At 36.3% G+C, this 19445-nt stretch overlaps 1 protein-coding gene across 6 annotated transcripts; it reads left to right on the forward strand.

The window, feature by feature from the left end:
• The first annotated feature begins 224 nt into the window (after window positions 1-224).
• LOC110803695 (protein TIFY 4B) lies at window positions 225-19246 on the forward strand. 6 transcript variants are annotated; one of them, XM_056840024.1, is made up of 9 exons: window positions 225-560; window positions 692-831; window positions 1355-1533; window positions 3557-3647; window positions 3714-3891; window positions 9895-9958; window positions 10047-10252; window positions 18685-18754; window positions 18845-19246. In XM_056840024.1, the coding sequence occupies exons 1-8, from the start codon at window positions 434-436 to the stop codon at window positions 18690-18692; spliced, it is 993 nt and encodes a 330-aa protein (XP_056696002.1). In that variant the 5' UTR covers window positions 225-433; the 3' UTR covers window positions 18693-18754; window positions 18845-19246. The 6 variants fall into 6 exon arrangements, with proteins under 6 accessions (XP_056696002.1, XP_056696004.1, XP_021864920.1 ...); XM_022009228.2 differs by having other exon boundaries at window positions 244-560; window positions 3723-3891; XM_022009230.2 differs by having other exon boundaries at window positions 251-560; window positions 3726-3891.
• The last annotated feature ends 199 nt before the right edge of the window (window positions 19247-19445 follow it).

Genomic DNA, 19445 nt, shown 5'->3' on the forward strand with positions numbered 1-19445 from the left:
TCTCGGTTCCCAAATCTATCATAATTTTGATCAGATTGATTTAATTCAATTTTATTAGGGATGGTAACTTCCAAAAAATATACAATTACTATATTTCTGTTGATTGTATCATCTTTAACACGAATTTACTATGGAACTTAAATCATGTATTATCAAAAAGTCACCATAAGCAAAAAAAATAAAAATAAATTTAAGTGAGTACGTGTCGGCTTAGGGTGAAATGTTCCCTTTAAACCCCCACCCCGAACTCCCTCTTAACGGTTAAAACAAAAAAATAAAAATAAAAACAAATACCAATAATTAAAAAAAAAAACCCTCTTCTCCCAAAAATCAGTGGGCGTCTCACGTTTCCCCCCTCTCTTTCTCTCTCCTCAGTCACTACTCCCACTCTCCCTCCTCCACTTTTTCCGATTCACCACCAAAATTGGCCGGCATGAACACCGGAGTGGCGGTAGAGACCGCCGTGAAGACGGTATTAGACAAGCCCTTGCACGAGCTTACTGAAGACGACATTTCGCAGCTCACTCGTGAAGATTGCCGCCGTTACCTGAAAGAAAAAGGTGTTCCTCTTTTCTCTCTCCCTCCCTTGTTTTCCGCAACAATTGGAAAATTTCGATTAATTTAAGCAAATTGAGTTTAAAATTACGAAATAAAAATGGAGGGAAATGACACGTGGGATTGGGTTTTACAGGTATGCGACGACCCTCATGGAACAAATCCCAGGCGATCCAACAAGTTATCTCACTCAAATCTTTGCTTGAGCCTTCTCCTCTTAATGCCGCTGCCCTCAAATCTGCCGCTGTTCGTCCCCCGCTAAACCCCAACAATACTGTACGTTTTAAGGAATTCATAACAAAATCATGCTTTGATTGGTGTTACTTGTACTTTAATGCTGAATGTTTCTACTCTTAGCTTGCTCAACTTTTTGAAATTTATGTGAAATTTTATTATCTTGCGGTGGATTTTTTATATGCACCTGGAATAAGGTATACATTCTCCTATAAAATAGCTCACTTGTTCATGTCCATAGCATACGAGTAGGAAAATGTGAGGCGATGCACCTACAACTAGGTGAACCCAGGTGCATAATAGCCTAATAGGTGCACTAGGGGGGGGGGGGAGGTGGTGGTTAAGGCCAAATTTTATTTTTAATTATAATGTACTTGTACTAGTAATTAATGGTTAAATAATCTAAGTTGCACATGAAGTGTTCCACATTGTGTGTATGAGCTTGATACGTTAAATAGTTAGGGAGAATTTAAAACTTAGCTAAGCTGCGTTGTTCTTATAATTATAATGTTTTGTTTATAATTTAATTTTATGTTAACCGAATTTTGGATCTTATGAAATGTAGGTGAACTCGAATTCATCTAGCTCCGTAAAGGAATTAAGTCCAGCTGATGCTGATGGCTCGGTGTCAGCATTGGGGGAGGATGGAGGTCCAAATCAGCCGGCTGGTACCTCCAGCTCGGAACCCACGAGAGAAGCGGAATGTCGTCCAACTGCCATCGACTCCAAAGTTGTATCTGTCAGGTCTTTGCTTCTACATTCTTATTAGTAATATTTTATTGGTGGTTCTGTTTCGTTTTAAGGTTTTATTTGGGAAGTGATGCATCTCAAGCCTATTGTTGAGAACCCTGTTTTTAAGTATTGTGTTTAATCTCATATCTGTATATGTCTGGTAGATGAGTTTGTTATAGCATGCTGTAAAATTTGTTGCATAGGAAACCTTCTCTTGGCAGGCATTTCATTCTCTTTTACGAATTATTTTCGACATGAAATGTCTTGAAGCATATATCTCATGCCTAGATCAAGAAGAGCGTACTTAGGGCAGGGAGAATTCATAATTTTTTCCCCCCTACTTTCCCTACTTATATCTTTTTGTAATCCTTGATGTAAAACTTGAAGCAACACATGTATCTCTCATTTTACAGTTGAGAATAAGAACTGTAAATTTGCATCTTAATACTTGTGTTTCATGAAGGCCTCAGCTGGGCCATGAACTTTACATGTGCTAGCATGTCTTGCCTTTTTGCAGCAAACTGGCTTGTTGTTGAAAAATCTCTAGAATCTTGTTGTAGTGTTGATTATTTTCCACAAATTCAGTGTTTTGGTGCTAGCATTAAACTTCTTTTTACCTGTTGGCCAGCCTTAATGGTATTTAACGAGGGACTTGTATTTCTAGGGGCTTTCTAAGCAATTTTCAATTTCCTTCTGTTTGATATGACCTAAAAGGTGTTCAAATAGGAGCTGGGCTGCTAATGTTGTTGCTGCTCATTATGCAATATAAATGTTGTGTGCTGTTTCTATAAATGTTGAATTCTCTCTTTGACAAATTTGTAGGAGCTAGATATAAGGTCCTGCTGCTTAATAATCTTTTTGTCTTAACGAAAATAGATATATTTATCAGTAAAAGGCCCTTTGGAATACAAGCAATTCCTAAAAAAAGAAATAATGATAATCAAAGGAGCATATTGTCTATTCGAAGGGAATCCAATGAAAGAAAATTGTGTGCTATGCACTAACATCATAGAAAGATGTTAAGTAGACCAATATTTCCCGAAATGCTTCTCGTCAGTACTATTAATCTAGACTTCTCCGTTACCTCTGTGAAAGGGTCTTTAAATTTTCAATTGGCTGGAGAACGGAAGAAAGAAGGTTAGCAAGTTTGGCCTTGAAGAAAACGAGAGACAATGGAATTAGATTATAAGAGAGGAAAAGAAGAAACCACAGGACATAAATATTTAGCTTTCCAAAGCCCTTTTTATTTTTGGTGTGATTGATTCTTGGAAAACATCTTCTATGCATCATTTTGAACTTACTGTAAATGTCAAAAGACAGCAAATTCCATGGAACTTTGTAATTTCGATTTACGACCAACTACATTTGTTACAGAAAAGTTTATGCTGGAATATGTAACTTATGAACTTCAAATCGATTTAGCTAACGCTAATATGATTTTATGATTATCTATTTCTTCTTGCATCAAAGTATAATATGCCAATCAGACCTAAAGGAGTTACCATAATAGTGAACCGGTTTCTCACGACATTCATGTTGAATGAAGAATTAAGGGTGCAGTCATTAGTTAATTTACTTTATTGTCGACTTAAAGTACATGATCTGACTGTGTGTGCTCTTGTCATTGACACTTTGTTTGGACAAGGGGAAATGAAGAGAAAGGGAGGGAAGGGAAAGAAAGGAGAACAAGTTCCCTTGTTTAGAAAAGGGGTTGGGTGATGGAAGGGGAGGAAGAGGGAGGGATCCATTTTTCCTCCCTCTTTAATAAACACCATCCCTTCAAAGTTGGAAGTATATGGAGGGAAAATGGACTTTCCCTCTCCCCTTCCTTTCCCTTCTACCTTGCTATCCAAACAACGTGTGACTTGATTGATGAGATCTGATAACTTCAGTAGCTTCTCGGTAGTGTGTTTTGTTCTGCTTTGATATATAGATCAATTGTTGAGATGTCAACTACACATTATTGACTAAGGTGCATAGAACTGATTGAAGTATTTGAACAAAGCCTTTCTTAATTCAATAATTTTATTTGCAGAGGTACAGATGCATCACATCTGCCATTGGATCAAATGACAATCTTTTACAGTGGCAGAGTCAATGTTTATGATGGAGTTCCAATTGACAAGGTAATCATTCATATGTGGATATCATCAATAGAAATCAAATCAGTATGCCCCTTCTGATATGAGTAGCTGGTTCAGCAGGCACGGGCGATAATGCATTTAGCAGCAAGCCCTATTCAGTTTTCTCATGATGAACCGAGTAGCGGAAACTCGACAAATTGGAGCGACCCTTGTCAGTTGCCCACTTCAAGTTTTAAATTCAATGTGTCTACTCAAGATGGAGCTGCTGCACAGTCCATGTTGCAAGGTACAGCATTATGACTTTTAGATCATTACCTCCACTGATAAGTTGTTCTGGAGTCATGACAGAGTTTGGTTTTAATTACCACAAGAACTTAATGTTAGATAGCATCAATTAGTCAGCACTGGAATAGCTTCTTATAAATGGAACACCTAGACAATGTTCAGTTTTCTGTTATGCATGAGTGCTGAATTCAAGGCAGGAAGATGTACTTTTGGAAAGTTGAACGTCATCTTCTTTCTCAAAATAAGTCCCTCTTCACTTTTTTTTTTTAAAAACTTTTACTAAGGGTGAAGGTGTCATCTGTCATGTGTGACTAATATATTTTTTCTTTTCTTTTATATTTGGCTGTTTGGTAAGTAGTACTGAAGTGTTAACTTTTAAAGGGTATATATATAGGATACATAGAACTTGAACTTTTAATTTTGGGCACTGAGGAAACACAACTTTATGGTTTGATTTAGTACTATGTGTTTTCAATACTACTGCTGTAGATTGCACAAAAACCTGTCAAGTTGTACGACAAAGAACACCCAACAAAATATTAACAACACCCTTTTGTGGAATATTGATCTTCATGTTCGCGTTGTTGTACTTTGGTAATAGTTGTGATAAAATTCCATTAGGTTTTGGCTCGTAGAGAAGGCCAGACTTCAAGCCCGATTTAAATAAAGGCATGTAGCTCATGGACATGCAACCACCACCGAGCAAAGGGAAAATTGAAAGCTACAGGCCCAAACCCTTAAATTCTTACACTCTTAGTTGAGTTAGGGTTGAAAGCCTTTACAAAAGGATAATGAAGGTCATTGAAGAAATAGATATGGACATAATTAGTGATGCCACGAGTGAGAGAATGCTTTCTTGGGTTGTGCATGAGGGCTTGGGGGGTAGTTGGTGCTTGTGGGGTGAAGATTAATTAAAGAGTTTCAAGAATGGTGAAAACTGGTGAAAGTTTATGTAACTTTGACAGAAATATATATTTTTAAGGATGAAATGCTGGTTTTAGGTGAATGGCACCTTGTGTAGTATGTGACAGTGCCCATATAAGTTTCCTCGGATTATAATGTTGAAGTTTCGGAAGGAGATCAGTGCATTTACTAAGTATGTATGGGGATGTATTGAACTATTTGTGAATGGTTGGAGGGGATTGAGACTCCATGCATTATGTATAGATGTAAATTTGGTTTTTAACTTAAATAAAAAGATAAGGTTTTGGCCGATTGTTCGAAAAGGGTTTCCCTCTTCTTTTATCGTGTGTCTTGTTGCAACTATTGTTAGTTCTTGCTGCTTTATCCTTACAAAAGATAAGGCTGTCCAATATATAAATTTCCATAGCCCAAACATCATTTGTCAGGATGGTGGATTGGCTTGGTTGCAATTAGCATATTGGTGTCTGACACCATGAATCACAAGTGTAGTAACTACTCCCTCCGTCCCAGATTAGTTGTTACACTTACCTTCGCACAAAGTTTTAGGTGATAAGTGGTTGTTTAGTTATCAATTGTTATTTTATTGAAAAAGTAGATGTGATAGGAGTTAGTGGAGTATCTTTTAATTGAATGAGAGAGGGCGTGGGGACAAAAAAACATTTAGTGGGAAGAGAGAGACAATATAATAATTGTGGGGCCATTCCTAATTTAGAAGTGTAACAACTAATCTGGGACGGACGAAAAAGGAAAGTGTAACAACTAATTTGGGACGAAGGGAGTAGTTTTATTGGTTTTTCAAGTGCCACATAAATTGAAGCAAAAAGGACATCAGAAAATTCATGCACAAATTTTCCTAAGTGTGTATTTTGGTTGAGAAATCTAGATAGCCTATAGAACCCAACTTCTTTACTAACTATGACGATCATTTTGACCTGCCATTGACCTTATGTAATACTCCCTCCATCCCTATTTGTGTGCCCCGTTTTCCATGATTGAGTGTATACCCTATCTCATTAATGGTCCTATTATCCCCTGCTTACTCTTTTCATCAACTATATCCGGTCCCACAATTTTCGCTCGCAAATCCACCCAATCAAACATCCGCACTAAAAAAAAATTGTGCATATAAAAAGGGACGTGGGGTGTATGAATGTTCTCATTACTAATGGATCAATGCTCAACTTTCTTTTGTATATCCTTAAAATTATGAAATGATAGGGAAAGTGGCGGAACTTATTCAACATTGTAGATGAGATGGAAGCATTTTTTACAAATAAGGTGCATCTTTTTTGTGTCACGACCGGTGCATAAAAAAGCGCAAGGCACACTATGACGATAAGAGTCCTAGAGCCTAAGAGTAAAGCTCAAGGGCAAGGCGCGCGCCTCATCCAAGTGAAGCGCTTTTTTAAAATTATAGTTTCTTTACTATTATGAATATATATCTGACTAAATAGAGTATTTAAACCGCAAGCATATATAAACATCAGATTTGCTTCCCAATTACTTTTTTTTATAGTTGCGTCCCAATTACTTTATTTTAAACAAAAATAGGGCATATGACATAGTGTTATCATACACTATCCACTGAAGGAGGAGCTAGAGTTTGTTGATCGTTTATCTCCGACTTATTCTTTTCTTTTCTTCCTTTTCCTTTTCCTTATCTTTTGGACTCTTTGGCCCACTATTGTTAAGGATTTATATGGTATGGTCCAGAACACAGTAAATAACATAGAAAAAGAAGTTTCCAACATAAAGTAAAACATAAAAAGTATTTTAATGTAGCGCCAAAAAGCACGCTTCACGTGCTTTACGTGCTTCTATGCGCTTCGATGCGCTTCTTTCAAAAAGCTTCGCTTATGTCTAATTAAGCACGTTAACCTAACGCTTCAGGTAAAACGCGCTTTTTCATACACTGGTCATGATTGTGCTTTTTATTGTCAAAAATATTTATTTTATTTGAATCGGGATAATATTGGATGAAATGAACGTTAGAGCTAGAGAAATCTATTAAACAAGTATTCTAAGGCATAAATTGCAGCCTAATTTGCTCGTAGAGTGTGGTCAACTTGAGATTGAAATTAGGGTACAAAGTATATGTGAGTGTTGGACTATTGCCCATATTGAAGAAACATAAGGAGATTGACCAACAATACCTCTGTTTCATAATTCATAATGATATTTACAGTTACTATTTTCACAAATATAAAGACAAGTGTGATAAAGTGTGTAAAAAGGTGTGCGAGTATAATAAAATATGGATAAAATAAAAGAGATAATAAAGTAAGAAAAAGTGAGTAGAAAGATATAAATTTTGCTGTATAAGAGGGGTAAGATGTTACATTTTCATGTCCAACATAGTATTAAGTACAATGTAAAGAATATGATGAAACAGACTAAAACGGAAGGTGTATAGATCATTATGAAACGGAGGTAGTATAATATTGGTGGGCTACGATCTTATCTTATATGTTAGTCGACTAACATATAAGACTAGCAGACTACTCCACTCGGTTTTAGGATGTAGCCTTGTTGAGCTTATATGTCGTTAGTTTAGCCTCTCCTCTTGTATGGGATTGTGTTTAGCCTAATGGACTTTATCAATTGCTGGAGCATGTGTAGTCATGTAGATGTTATGGGTTCTTTTAGGAGAGATCAGAAACGAGAGGTGTAAAAAGTGATTTATGAAGAACACGTGCATTGTTGTTGATGTGGGGTTAATTTCCTGTTTAATCTCTATTCTATTAGGGAATATCCAAGGTTGACTTTTTTGGTTTCCCTCCTATATAACACCTATACTACCCCGTTAACGTGATGGTCATAAATATACATCAAAATTATTTTAAGAAATATTTGACGTTCTATAATTAATAGTATAAAATTACAATATTTGTGTAAAATGCCTGCATACACAATAGTTATCCATATAAAATGGGGTGTACAACAGTATAAAATTACAATATTTGTGTAAAATGCATGCATAAACAATAGTTATCCATATAAATCGGGGTGTACAACATGGCACTCTTGTTATTTAGTTGTTGAAACGCCTCATGCTATGTGTTATCATGGCTCGCTAGAGCTTAGTTCATGCCAGCATGCGGGCTGCCGCAACTTACGCCAGTTGGTCCGGCAAGGCACAAACCCAACACAACACGAGAGGCACGGCTAGGGGCCATGTACGGATGGGAGGCTCGAGCTGAACCCACCCCACTTTTTAGGGTCTAGTCCAATTATTTGAGACGCATTGGATTTGTGGTAGATCTGGGTCTGGATCCAATAATCTTAGACTTAGACATGGTCTAAATCCTACCCATGGACCCATTAAAATATATTAATTTTACTTGTTGTTTAGGCATGATTTTGACCAGTGTTACCCGGAACGTGGAGCGGAGCCGGGAACCGGGTTTGGTCTTCCTGGAAGGCTACAATCGCCAACAGGTTCACCGGATTCATAAACGATACCTACGAAGGTGGAAGGTCTTTTTGTTGCCGAAGAAAAGTGCATTAACTATGGAGAGAGAGGAGGCGGAGAGAGAATACTTACGAATAAGAGATGTCGGCTGATTTCTTTACTTTTGTCAACTTTTCTAGGTTTTCCCCTTTTTATTGGTTTGGTTTGGTAGACAAATAGGTAAAAGTATGTGGTCTTTCTAGAAACCATGTGACCTTTCTTTATCTTTTTGTTTTTGAAATTAAATAAAGTTCATTCACATTAAATGAGTTCTCTCTCCTCTTTAAACAAAAAAAAAAAGAACCCATCATACCGAGAACTTTAGGGGCAGCGTTCGGTGTTCCCATTCCCGTATCACGTTCGACTCGTATTCCATGTAACATTGATTTTGACATTGGATTATAGGGAACTAATATGTACTTCGTCCGTTTCAGAATACTCGCAACCCTTGTGTTTTGCGTAGTTGTAAGAATGTTTGTGGGTAGTACATGAAAATGAATAAATTGTGCGAGTGTGGTTAGTGGTGATATTTTAATTGTAGGTGTGAGAGAAGTAAAAAAGAATTAGTGCAAGTAGGGGAAAAAGGAGAGAGAAATAATAAATAATTAGTTGCCCCATACCAAAAGAGAAAATGTTGCAAGTATTCAGAAAAAGGCCGAAAAAGGCAAGTGTATCAAGTATTCAGAATCAGAGAGTATTCACACTTGATATTTTTTATACGAATGTGATGGTAAATGATGGTCAAACTAATGGCCTTGAATTTTTTTGACAAAAAATGTTCAAAATCAATAAAATCTCAAAACCCATTTCAGATTCGTTTTAGAACTAAGACCCGTATAGGTCTTGGTATTTCAGACCCAATGGATCTTGGGCGGATCTGGTTCCACATGAAAAATATGAGTCTAGGTGTGAGACAGGGAGACATTGTCTAGGTCTCACTGGACCCTCCCAATGCCCATCCATGACCATGGGCCTTGCATGGGCCCGCACGTCGGCTCGTTTATTTTTAAGCAATTAAAAAGAAATCTATAAATCAGTAAGGGAGCCTGGTAGCAACCTAGCAACCTGGCCCAACATGTAGGGCATGTTGTGTACGGGCTTTGTTTATGGATGATAGGCACGAGCCCTATACGACACGACTTTCCCTTGGCTGTTCTAGGCACTGTTTGTTAGGGCCTTAGGCAGGTGGGCCTACATGCCTGGTACGTGCCCAACTCTATGGCTTGCCATTTATAAGGAAACATGAACATCTCATGTAACTTGTAACTTGAATATAATATACTGGATAGTGGATACATTCAATTTTGTAGGAGTTAATAAAATGTTGTTGATCATTGCTATTTCGGAATTCATTATCAATAAAAGAATATATTTGTGTGGCATCTGAAAAAAAAAGGAATATATTCATGTGTACTGTTTTACACAACAGTGAATGAGTTTGCTTAACATCGCTACAATTATCATAACGACAAGAAAAGAATTATCCTATTTTATGCCTTCCACTTGATGGGAAAATAGCCCTCCTTATCTCACGAATATTTTTCCTCAAGAGTTAAAGAAGCTTCCTTTATTTCTGATTAATTGCGTGGTGCCAGGTCTTACTGATCCATTTCATTTTATGTGTGGTAGATGTTGAAGGTCAGACAAATAGACAAGTCTCATTGCAGAGGTACTTTGAGAAGAGGAAAGACAGGTACTACATATATTTTTTGACCTGATTTCTTTGATTGTCTCTATGTCATGCTGTTAATATAAATTATTCTTGTTTTTAACTTTTTCAGGGGGAAATTCAAGATGAAAAGGAAAATAGGATCTTCTTCTTCTGGTTTGGAGATGTACCTGAATCCTCAGATGAGGATGCCAGTTATCAACGGACAAACAAATCAAATCAACTCCAGCCCAAAAAGCCAACTTGGGATGCCCTGCTCAAATTATGGCTTAGCGGATCAGAAGAATCATGGTCTGTCTGTTGACCTTAATGACAAAGGTAAGCAGTTAAATGACTGTTATTAATAGTGATTGATACAAAGTAGTGTTTCAACAAGAATTTTGCTCACCATGTCAGGTTATTTGGTAGTTTCTGATAGTGAATAACAGTAGCTTGTTAGAACCATCTTAAAAATGCGTTTCTTATACTATAATGAACTGGCTTAATAATACTTTTTTTTGTTTTTATCTTTTCGAAAGATATAATCTAGTTACTTGGTTTCATGTTTGTAGTCACTGTAGAGCTTGTGGCAATAAAACGAGTTAGTATGATGATTTGAATTTCCAAACTAGATCACTTTTTTTCCCCTAAAATATCCAAATTAGATTGATTTCTCCCTGGAAGCCATTGAAACGTGGGTCATGGTGGTAGAAACCACTTATTGTTCTTGTCAAGCTCCCTAAGATTGTGTTAGTAGGTCTGTTAAAATAATGGCCTTTTCTCTCACTTAATAAGCATAGGTTCATATTAATTTACTATATAATTCAAACTCTATTATTAGCGTTAAATTATCTATCATTTAAAAGAGGTGTAGAGAGAAAATCTCTCTCTACCTTTATTTCTTTAAGTAATTGATGTAGTATATATATATGTTGTAAGAGAGAATAACCCCGCAAAAAGTGCTCCCACAACCTCAGAAACTTCCGCATTGTGTTGGTGAACCTTCTAAGGAGGAAATCATCAAGGATCAAAATGCATTGCAAATTCTGCAAAATGCAATGGAAAATGCTATATTTCCGAGAATAGTCACCGCTAAAACGGCAAAAGAGGCTTGGGATACGCTTAACACCGAATTTCAAGGAAGTGCCCAAGTTAGAGGCATAAACCTTCAAACCTTGGAGTACGAAAACTTGGTAATGTCAAATGATGAGAATATTAATCAATATTTCTCACGAGTTACAAATGAGGATATGTGGAGAAGATGTTAGAGAGGAGAGAATTGTTTCCAAAATGCTCAGCACCGTAACGAAGAAGTATGACACTCCTGTTAGTGTCAAAGTACAAAAGATTTATCAACCTTGAGTGCGTTGGAAATGATTGGTTTATTTCTCTTGACGTCTTTCGATGACTAGAGGCATTTCGGTTAAAGCACAAGAACAAAGGGATAAGAGTAGATCGGATCATAGTTCATCCGAAAAAGCTTTTCAATCAAACCAAAAAGGACATAGCAAAAAATTTGAGGGAAAATATAGTTCAAACAATTCTGGAGGAGGGAATAAAGGAAAATACCCTCCATGTAGGATTTGCAAGAGAACTAACCATCCGGAGAAAGATTGTAGATGGAAAGGAAAACCTCAATACAACTTTTGTAAGATGTTTGGGCATATCGAGAAGGATTACAGAAAGAAGCCAAAACAAGCTCAAGCCCAAATTTCTGAGTGTGATGACGAAGATCATCTATTTTGTGCATACCACGCAAGACAAACCTTTAATGATGATGTGTGGTTGGTTGATAGTGGATGTAGTAATCATATGACAAAGAATTCATCTTGCTTCATCGGTCTAGATAATTCAGTACGAATCCCTATTAGGATGGGTACTGGAGCAATTGTCCAATCAAATGGTAAACTATTGCCATAGAACTACTAAAGGAAGAAGATTAATTAAAGATGTTTTATATGTTCCCAAATTAGACAAGAACCTACTCAATGTTCCTCAGATGATGAAGAATGGATATTCCGTTCACTTTGTAGGTAACAATTGCAAGATTCTTGATCCTTTCGATAAGGAGATTGCAAAAGTGCCAATGACAAGCAAGAGTTTCCCCATGAAATGGTCATATTCAACATATTATGCTTTCAAAGCTGAAAGCAATGAGACATATTGGTTATGGCATCGAAGGTTGGGTCATAGCAATACTGAATCCCTTCGTATGTTATCCAAAAACCAGTTTGTCAATGATATTCCAATACTACATGAGTGTAAAGATCTTTGTGGAACATGCCAGTTTGGGAAGATGCACAAATTTACATTTTCTAAGGATGGAGCATGGAGAGCGACAAGAAAATTAGAACTTTTGCACACAGATGTTTGTGGCCCTATGAAGACCCTTTCAATGGATGGAAGTAAGCATTTTATAATTTTTATAGATAATTTGACGAGAATGACTTGGGTATACTTTATGAGGGAAAAGTCACAAGTCTTCTCTATTTTCCTTAAATGAAAAAATCTTGTGGAGAATGAAAGTGGATGTTCGCTAAAATCCATAAGAAGCGATAATGGCACGGAGTATACCGCTAAATTTTTTAATAAATTTTGTCAAGATGAAGGAGTTGAGCATCAACTTACAGTTACATATACACCACAACAAAATGGTGTTTCTGAAAGGAAAAATAGGACCGTAATGGAAATCGCTAGATGTTTGCTTGAAGAGAAAGGACTTCCAAAGAAGTTATGGGCAAAAGCAGTATACACCTCGGTTTATATTCAAAATCGAGGAATGACCAAGGTTGTGAAAAGCATGACACCTCTAGAAGCTTGGTCTAGGTATAAGCCATCAATCAAACATTCCCGTGTGTTCGGGAGCATATGTTATTTTCACGTTCAAAATCAGAAACGGAGCAAGCTAGATGCTAAAGCTAAGAAAGGAATATTTATTGGTTATAGTTCTCGATCAAAAGGTTTCAGAATTCTCAATCTAGAAAATGAGAAAGTTGTCATAATTCGAGATGTTACTTTTAACGAGGATGCATTGTGGAATCGGGAAACAAAGAAAGAAGAAAAGAGACACATAAATATTCCAATAATATGAACAACTTCTTTACAAAATGAAAGCGAAGTTGATTTACCTCGTACACTATTAAGTTCACCTCTAGCACCACCCTCTTCTCAGATTACACCAGATAATATGAATGCCACTGGTCCTAGGGGAAAGAAGTCTATCACAGAGTTATATGAAAGATTTCCGGAGATTAATGATATTGAAGATTCAGAATCTTGTCATGTAGAATCATTGAGCCCACTCATTATACTGAAGCCGTTTAATTTTCAGAATGGAGGATGGCCATGAAAGAAGAAATTCGAATGATTGAAAAAAATGAAACTTGGGAACTAGTTGAGAAACCTCCTCATAAGAAATTCATTGGAGTCAAGTGGATTTACAAGATAAAATTCAACCGGGATGACACTATATTAAAGAATAAAGCAAGACTTGTTGTCAAGGGTTATTCTCAACAATTCGGCATCGATTACAATGAGAAATTCGCGCCTGTTTCAAGACATGACATTATTCGAGCTGCCTAGCCCTAGCTGCCTCAAAGGAATGGAAGGTACATCAGATGGATGTCAAATCAGCATTCCTCAATGGGTATTTGAATGAGGAGATATATGTTTAACAACCGCTTGGATTGGAAGTGAACGGACAATTTTACAAAATCTTGAAGCTCAAAAAGGGCTTATATGGTCTAAAGCCCTGGTACAACAAAATTGATGATTATAGGGTTCGAAAAAAGTCTAAGTGAGCATACCCTTTATGTTAAGAAACATAAGAATGGAGAAATTCTAATCCTTTCCTTATATATGGATGATCTAATCATCACAGGCAATAATCAGGAATTGATTATAAATTTCAAGAAGAAAATGATGTAAGAATTCGAGATGACTGATCTAGGACTTCTGAGTTATTTCCTCGGTATGGAAGTTAATCAGAGTTCAGAAGGAATGAAGAAATACGTAGAAGGTAAAGAAATTCATGTTGGAGAATTGCAATCCTGTGACAACTCCACTTCAAGTTAATGAGAATGTCTAAGGATGATGGGCACAAGAAGGCAGATGAGAGAATCTACAAAAGCATAATTGGAAGCTTACTCTATCTTACTGCAACTAGACCTGATATTATGTTTGCAGCAAGTTTCCTCTCTAGATTTATGCAGAATCCAAGGCAACTTCACTTAGGAGCTGCTAAAAGACTCTTAAGAAACGTGAAGGGAGCCACAAGCTATGGCATTCAATTTCAGACCTCTAATAATCCAAGAGTAGTTGGTTATACCGACAATGATTGACAGGTTCTCAAGATGATATGAGAAGCACCTCAGGTTACACATTTACACTAGGAAATGGTGTGTTTTTGTGGTTATCTCAGAAACAAGACACAATTGCCCAATCTACAGCAGAAGCAGAATCAGAATATATTGCAGCAGAATATATATTGCAGCTTGTGCAGCTGTGAATCAAGCAGTATGGCTAAGAAAGATTATGTCGGACCTCGGTGAATTTCAAGGAGGAGCTATTATTATTCATTGTGATAATAAGTCAGCAATAGCCATTGCTAAAAATCCAGTTTTTCATCGAAAAACCAAGCATATAAAGGTGAAGTATCACTTCATAAGAGAAGGAGAGAATGAAGGTGAAGTTCAACTTGTTCATTGCAAGGGAGATGATCAAGTTATAGACATTTTCACCAAACCCCTTCCAAAGGGTAGATTCGAGATACTAAGAAACATGCTTGGGATGAGAGAGAGGAGTTCCAAGGAGGAGTGTTAAAATAATGGCCTTTCCTCTCACTTAATAAAGGTTCGTATTAATTTACTATATAATTCAAACTCTATTATTAGCATTAAATTATCTATCATTTAAAAAAGTGTAGAGAGAAAATCTCTCTCTACCTTTATTTCTTTAAGTAATTGATATATATATATATATAGGTTCACATGAGAACCATCTTAAGGTGAGAACCTCTCTTATGGTGAGAACTCTCATCCTCGCCGTTCATTATTGTCATCTTGACCGTTGATTTTACAACAGATCCTGTTAGCCACAAAACCAACTGCTAATGCGTTAGCTTGATCCAACGGATAAATATCTGAAGTTAAAATCCAGCAAGTTGGACCTATCCCTACCGAAATGAAGTCCACATCGCCGAACATAGCAGATAAATAATATTGCCAAAGCAATCCTAACTGATCCTTTCCCTATGAACGACAAACTCACAGCTAGATATACAAAAGCAAATCGCTGACTTTGTAAATCCAACAACAACAATTGCAGCAAATTACTGACTTTGTAAATCAAAAAACAACTATTGAATGTAATTGAAGCTATAAAATACGAAGAAATACTTCCAATTTTGACGCCATCGTAAGTAAAATTTGAAGCTACCATTAAAACTGTCAAATTGTATTTCTCTACTAATCGTTCTCAAATTACTCTATCAACAATGACAAGCTATGATATATAATTATACTACAGTTGTAATCTATATTCAAAACTATTCGTACTGTTTTTTTTTACTATAGGATTAGAAGAGGTTTTATTGTGAGCATAAGTACCTAAAGATTTTGATGTTTTGTTGAATAGAATATGCATATTTTTTAAACTAAATGTGCATATATTGTTTATTAAATATGCATAAGTTTTTGTTTTCAGAAAATCAAAAATTATATTCATGTCGAAAAAAAGTGCACATATAGTTGAAATATTATGCATACTAAGTTCAAAAAATATGCTTATTTGGTTTAAAAAATATGCATAAAGGTTCTCACGAGAAGAGAAGTTCTCACCATAAGAAGGTTCTCACCGGAACCTCACCCTATATATATATATATATATATATATATATATATATATATATATATATATATATATATATATATATATGTTGTAAGAGAGAATAAAAAGATAACACATTTTTGTTCTTTAAAATTTTCTCTCCAATTCTATCTCCACATTCTTTGCACAATTTAGCACAAAGCCACATTTGTCTCACATTTGTGGAGCACATTATTTTAATGAGGTCACTATACATTTGGAACTGCCTACTGTGGTACATTGTGACCAAAAATATCCACATTCTTGGTTTTCAAAAGGAACCCAAATCGTTTTTGGACCAAGTCTTTTGTTGTTGTTGTATTGGTTTTCTGGGAAGAAAGGTGAATTTAAAGTTCATATTTTCTACCAGATCACTCAAATGAGGAGAACTTGAGAGAACTGTTATTTGATTTGTGTTGATTATTGGTTTTTCTAGTTGCTGACGTGGAAGCTTAAGGGAACTTGCGATCGTTTGTGTTTGGTGAAGCTAAAATGATAATGATGCCCATGACAGCTTATTAAGTATCTAAATCTTGATTCTTGAATAATTACTTTTTTGTTCAAGTTTCTGTTTTACTTTCAGGCTTCTGTCTTTTTACTGTAGATAAACTAGAATATTAGTTTGCCGTTGAAAAAACCAAAAGCGTCCATGTGGAATAATCTTGATGAAATTACTAATTGATGGTCGAAGATCCTCAAATTTCCTACTATCTACATGCTAAAATATGGAGCATAAACACAAGCTGTAACTCAGTTGGGTAGTGCACCTTGATTATGTAATGTACTCCACTTGCCAATGTTTTCAGTGGAGTACATTACATAATCAAAAGAATGAACTGTTTTGATGAATCAATGTCTTAGCCTATGACTTTAAGGAGAGCAGGACAATAGTCTAATACTTAGTTCTACTTCGTCCGATTCAAGTGTCCATTTAGCGATTTAGTTATCAAAGCCGTTAGAACATGCTTATCAATCTCTGTCGTTGGTAACCATGAAAGCAGAAAAACTATGTCTCTATGGCATTCCCATTTCACAATCCCTAAACCCTAAATGAATCACTTCAGACCCAAACCCAATCCTTTTGCTCTGTTTCCAAAAAACTGTGATGTCACAGTAGTCAATACAGGATTTGTTTTCTTCATCAAAAGGATTTGTTTATGTCAACTTCATGCCTACTGTATTTTGGTAGGATAGACTTATATAGTTATATGTGGTATGCATCTATCCTCTAGGGCAAGATGGGAAATGAGAAAATTATTGACCTAGAGGAGATGAAGTGCTTACCAACATACAAACGTAAATGGTCATTTGCTAGCTGGTATTACCTTTGTTTTGACTTCTTCCTGCATATAATTAAGCCAAAGTTTTTACCAAACAAGATGACGGTAATTATGGTGATATATTTGGAGCAGTGTACCGTATGTTGGTCCATTTTCTTCTTCCCATGTTACCTTGTTCCTTTATATAAATATGCCAGATGAAGCTTTTCGAAAAATAATTGTCATGGGAAAGAAGAAATTGATGATGATCGGGGTCAGTGCAGTTGTTTACTAGCTTGCTTAGACTAGATCAGGGAGCTGATCCTGTTCTTTCCTCGTGTTCATGTTCAAATATATACAGAAGAGGAAAAAATTTAAACTGAGAATAGAATTATGCACATGATGTATAACATATTGTCCTTTTGGGGACATTATAACATTAGACTTTTTCGGTCCTTTAGGTTTCTTATGGACTTGATGTTCTCCATGATCAATCTAGACGTGAGCTGGAAGGTTCAGCTTCTTTTTTGAAAGACAAACTTTTTCCTTGCAGACCAAAAATCATTACATGCAAGCCCGAGGAAGGGAAGGAAAAGAAACTGAATCTAGGAATCCAAGCTTGGCAATATTATACTCTAACTTCTGATTGAGTTTAATCCTACCATGTCTTATTTGACGCTCTACGTCTTGTCAAATTCATGTTCCTGATACTTTGTACTTAGGCATTGTACTGAACACCTCAATTTGGATCCACAACACCACAGTATGCAGAACTGAAATACTATGGCTGAGCTAGAGCCCTATATACATTTCCTGGTTGGCAATAATAACAAATTCTGAGTAACGTACTGTTACCATGACACTTGCTTCTTCCGAAAATTTCAAGAGTTATGTTTTTCTTTTGTTGATCTTACCTAAGCCCCAAGTTAAAAAGAAGCTCAGTGCCTAAACGGCTGATGGATAGAAACTAGAAACCATGCACATCAATCTCTTTGCATGTTCTTGCTGACTGCTGACTGCTGACCTGCTGTTGAGAAGAGGATTAAAAAGGAATGGGGAAATGAAACAGTATGCAATGTGAAGCAGAGATTGGGCAGTATGGGCACTAAGACAAAAAGGGCGATTAGGTGCCGAAGTTTTTGGGGGTTAGAGAATTGGATTTTGTTCTACTTGGCAAGGATATTACTAGAGGTTGAAATAATATCTTCGGAGGTGAATTACTTCATTGGTTGCATCTTTAACAAGTTCAATCGGCTAAATAACTAATGCATAAGAGCGCTAGAGAGGATTGACTCTTTTCAGCATTCTTACACCTGATATAACAGCAAGCCAGATTAGAGGAACAACACATGGTGAAGTTGTTATTGTGGGGTAGGGGTGGAAGAGAAATCTTCTAAAAGTAAAGAGCCTTGGGGGATAGCAAATTTTAATGGCAAACTAAACCCTTCTTGCACAACTTTCCTCCTTGGCAAACTTACTGCTCAGTTGGCAAGCAATTGAAAATTGGTTAGGAAGTGAAGTAAAATATTTGTTCAGTATTTGGTTTAATTGTTTGTGACAAGTTTTGTAACTACTGGAAACAAATTTATCGAGTAGCTGGTATAAGTTCCTGTGTTTTGAATAAGTAATGCTTTCCTCCTTTTGTAGGGCTTTGACATTGGAAAGTAGTTTGGGGTTGCCTTTTCTATATATTCGGATTGATGCTTGCAATCATTTGGTACTGAATTTTCTCTTGTGAATAAATTGTTGTGCAAATATATACACATTTATGAAGACATTGACTATATAGCTTTATCAATCATTGCAGTTTAGAGGCCCCTGCTATCTTGATCATGGCTTGTTGACTGCTCGTCACTTGGAAGTGCATAACCTTATTAGAAGTCATTACCTGAAGACTGTAGAAGGCATTATTGTGATCCATTATATATATTTGTGGTGCATGGCGGATAAGATGTGCTATGGAGCTCTACTATGGAGTAACAACGAGAGGATCTTTTCGTTAGTGATACAAGTAATCAATTTTGTAAACAAAAGGCGTGGAATGATTCTAGTCTGAGTTAAGGTTCTTTGAACATATGATGCGCCAGCTTCTTGCTGTCTCTGAGCTTTATCATGATGTAAGAACATGTCTAATGCTACCAATCAAGATGTAAAGACCTCTTAGCCATTATAATGCAAGGCTATATGCCTGATGATTCTCTCTTCTCCACCCTGTGCCTGAGTATATCTGCTGTGCCTTATTGTCCACTTGCTTCTGAATGTTTAATCAAAATTTGGGTTTCAAGATCTAACAAGATTAGTGTATCACTCTAACGTACCATCCACAAAATCTGTGATTTGACTTAGGATGTGTCTGGCTGTAGCGGGTAGCGTTTTGGCCTATTTAAAATGCTACTTGTAAAATTTGT

This window comes from Spinacia oleracea, chromosome 3, assembly GCF_020520425.1.
Source record: "Spinacia oleracea cultivar Varoflay chromosome 3, BTI_SOV_V1, whole genome shotgun sequence".
Classification (NCBI taxonomy): domain Eukaryota; kingdom Viridiplantae; phylum Streptophyta; class Magnoliopsida; order Caryophyllales; family Amaranthaceae; genus Spinacia; species Spinacia oleracea.

What these genes read in the sequence shown, in the direction of transcription:
- LOC110803695 (XM_056840024.1), top strand. Translation starts at nt 434, where the DNA reads ATGAACACCGGAGTGGCGGTAGAGACCGCCGTGAAGACGGTATTAGAC. An exon ending in ATGGAGTTCCAATTGACAAG is followed by an intron (nt 3,648 to 3,713) that starts GTAATCATTCAT and finishes TGATATGAGTAG; the next exon opens with CTGGTTCAGCAGGCACGGGC. An exon ending in TTTGAGAAGAGGAAAGACAG is followed by an intron (nt 9,959 to 10,046) that starts GTACTACATATA and finishes TAACTTTTTCAG; the next exon opens with GGGGAAATTCAAGATGAAAA.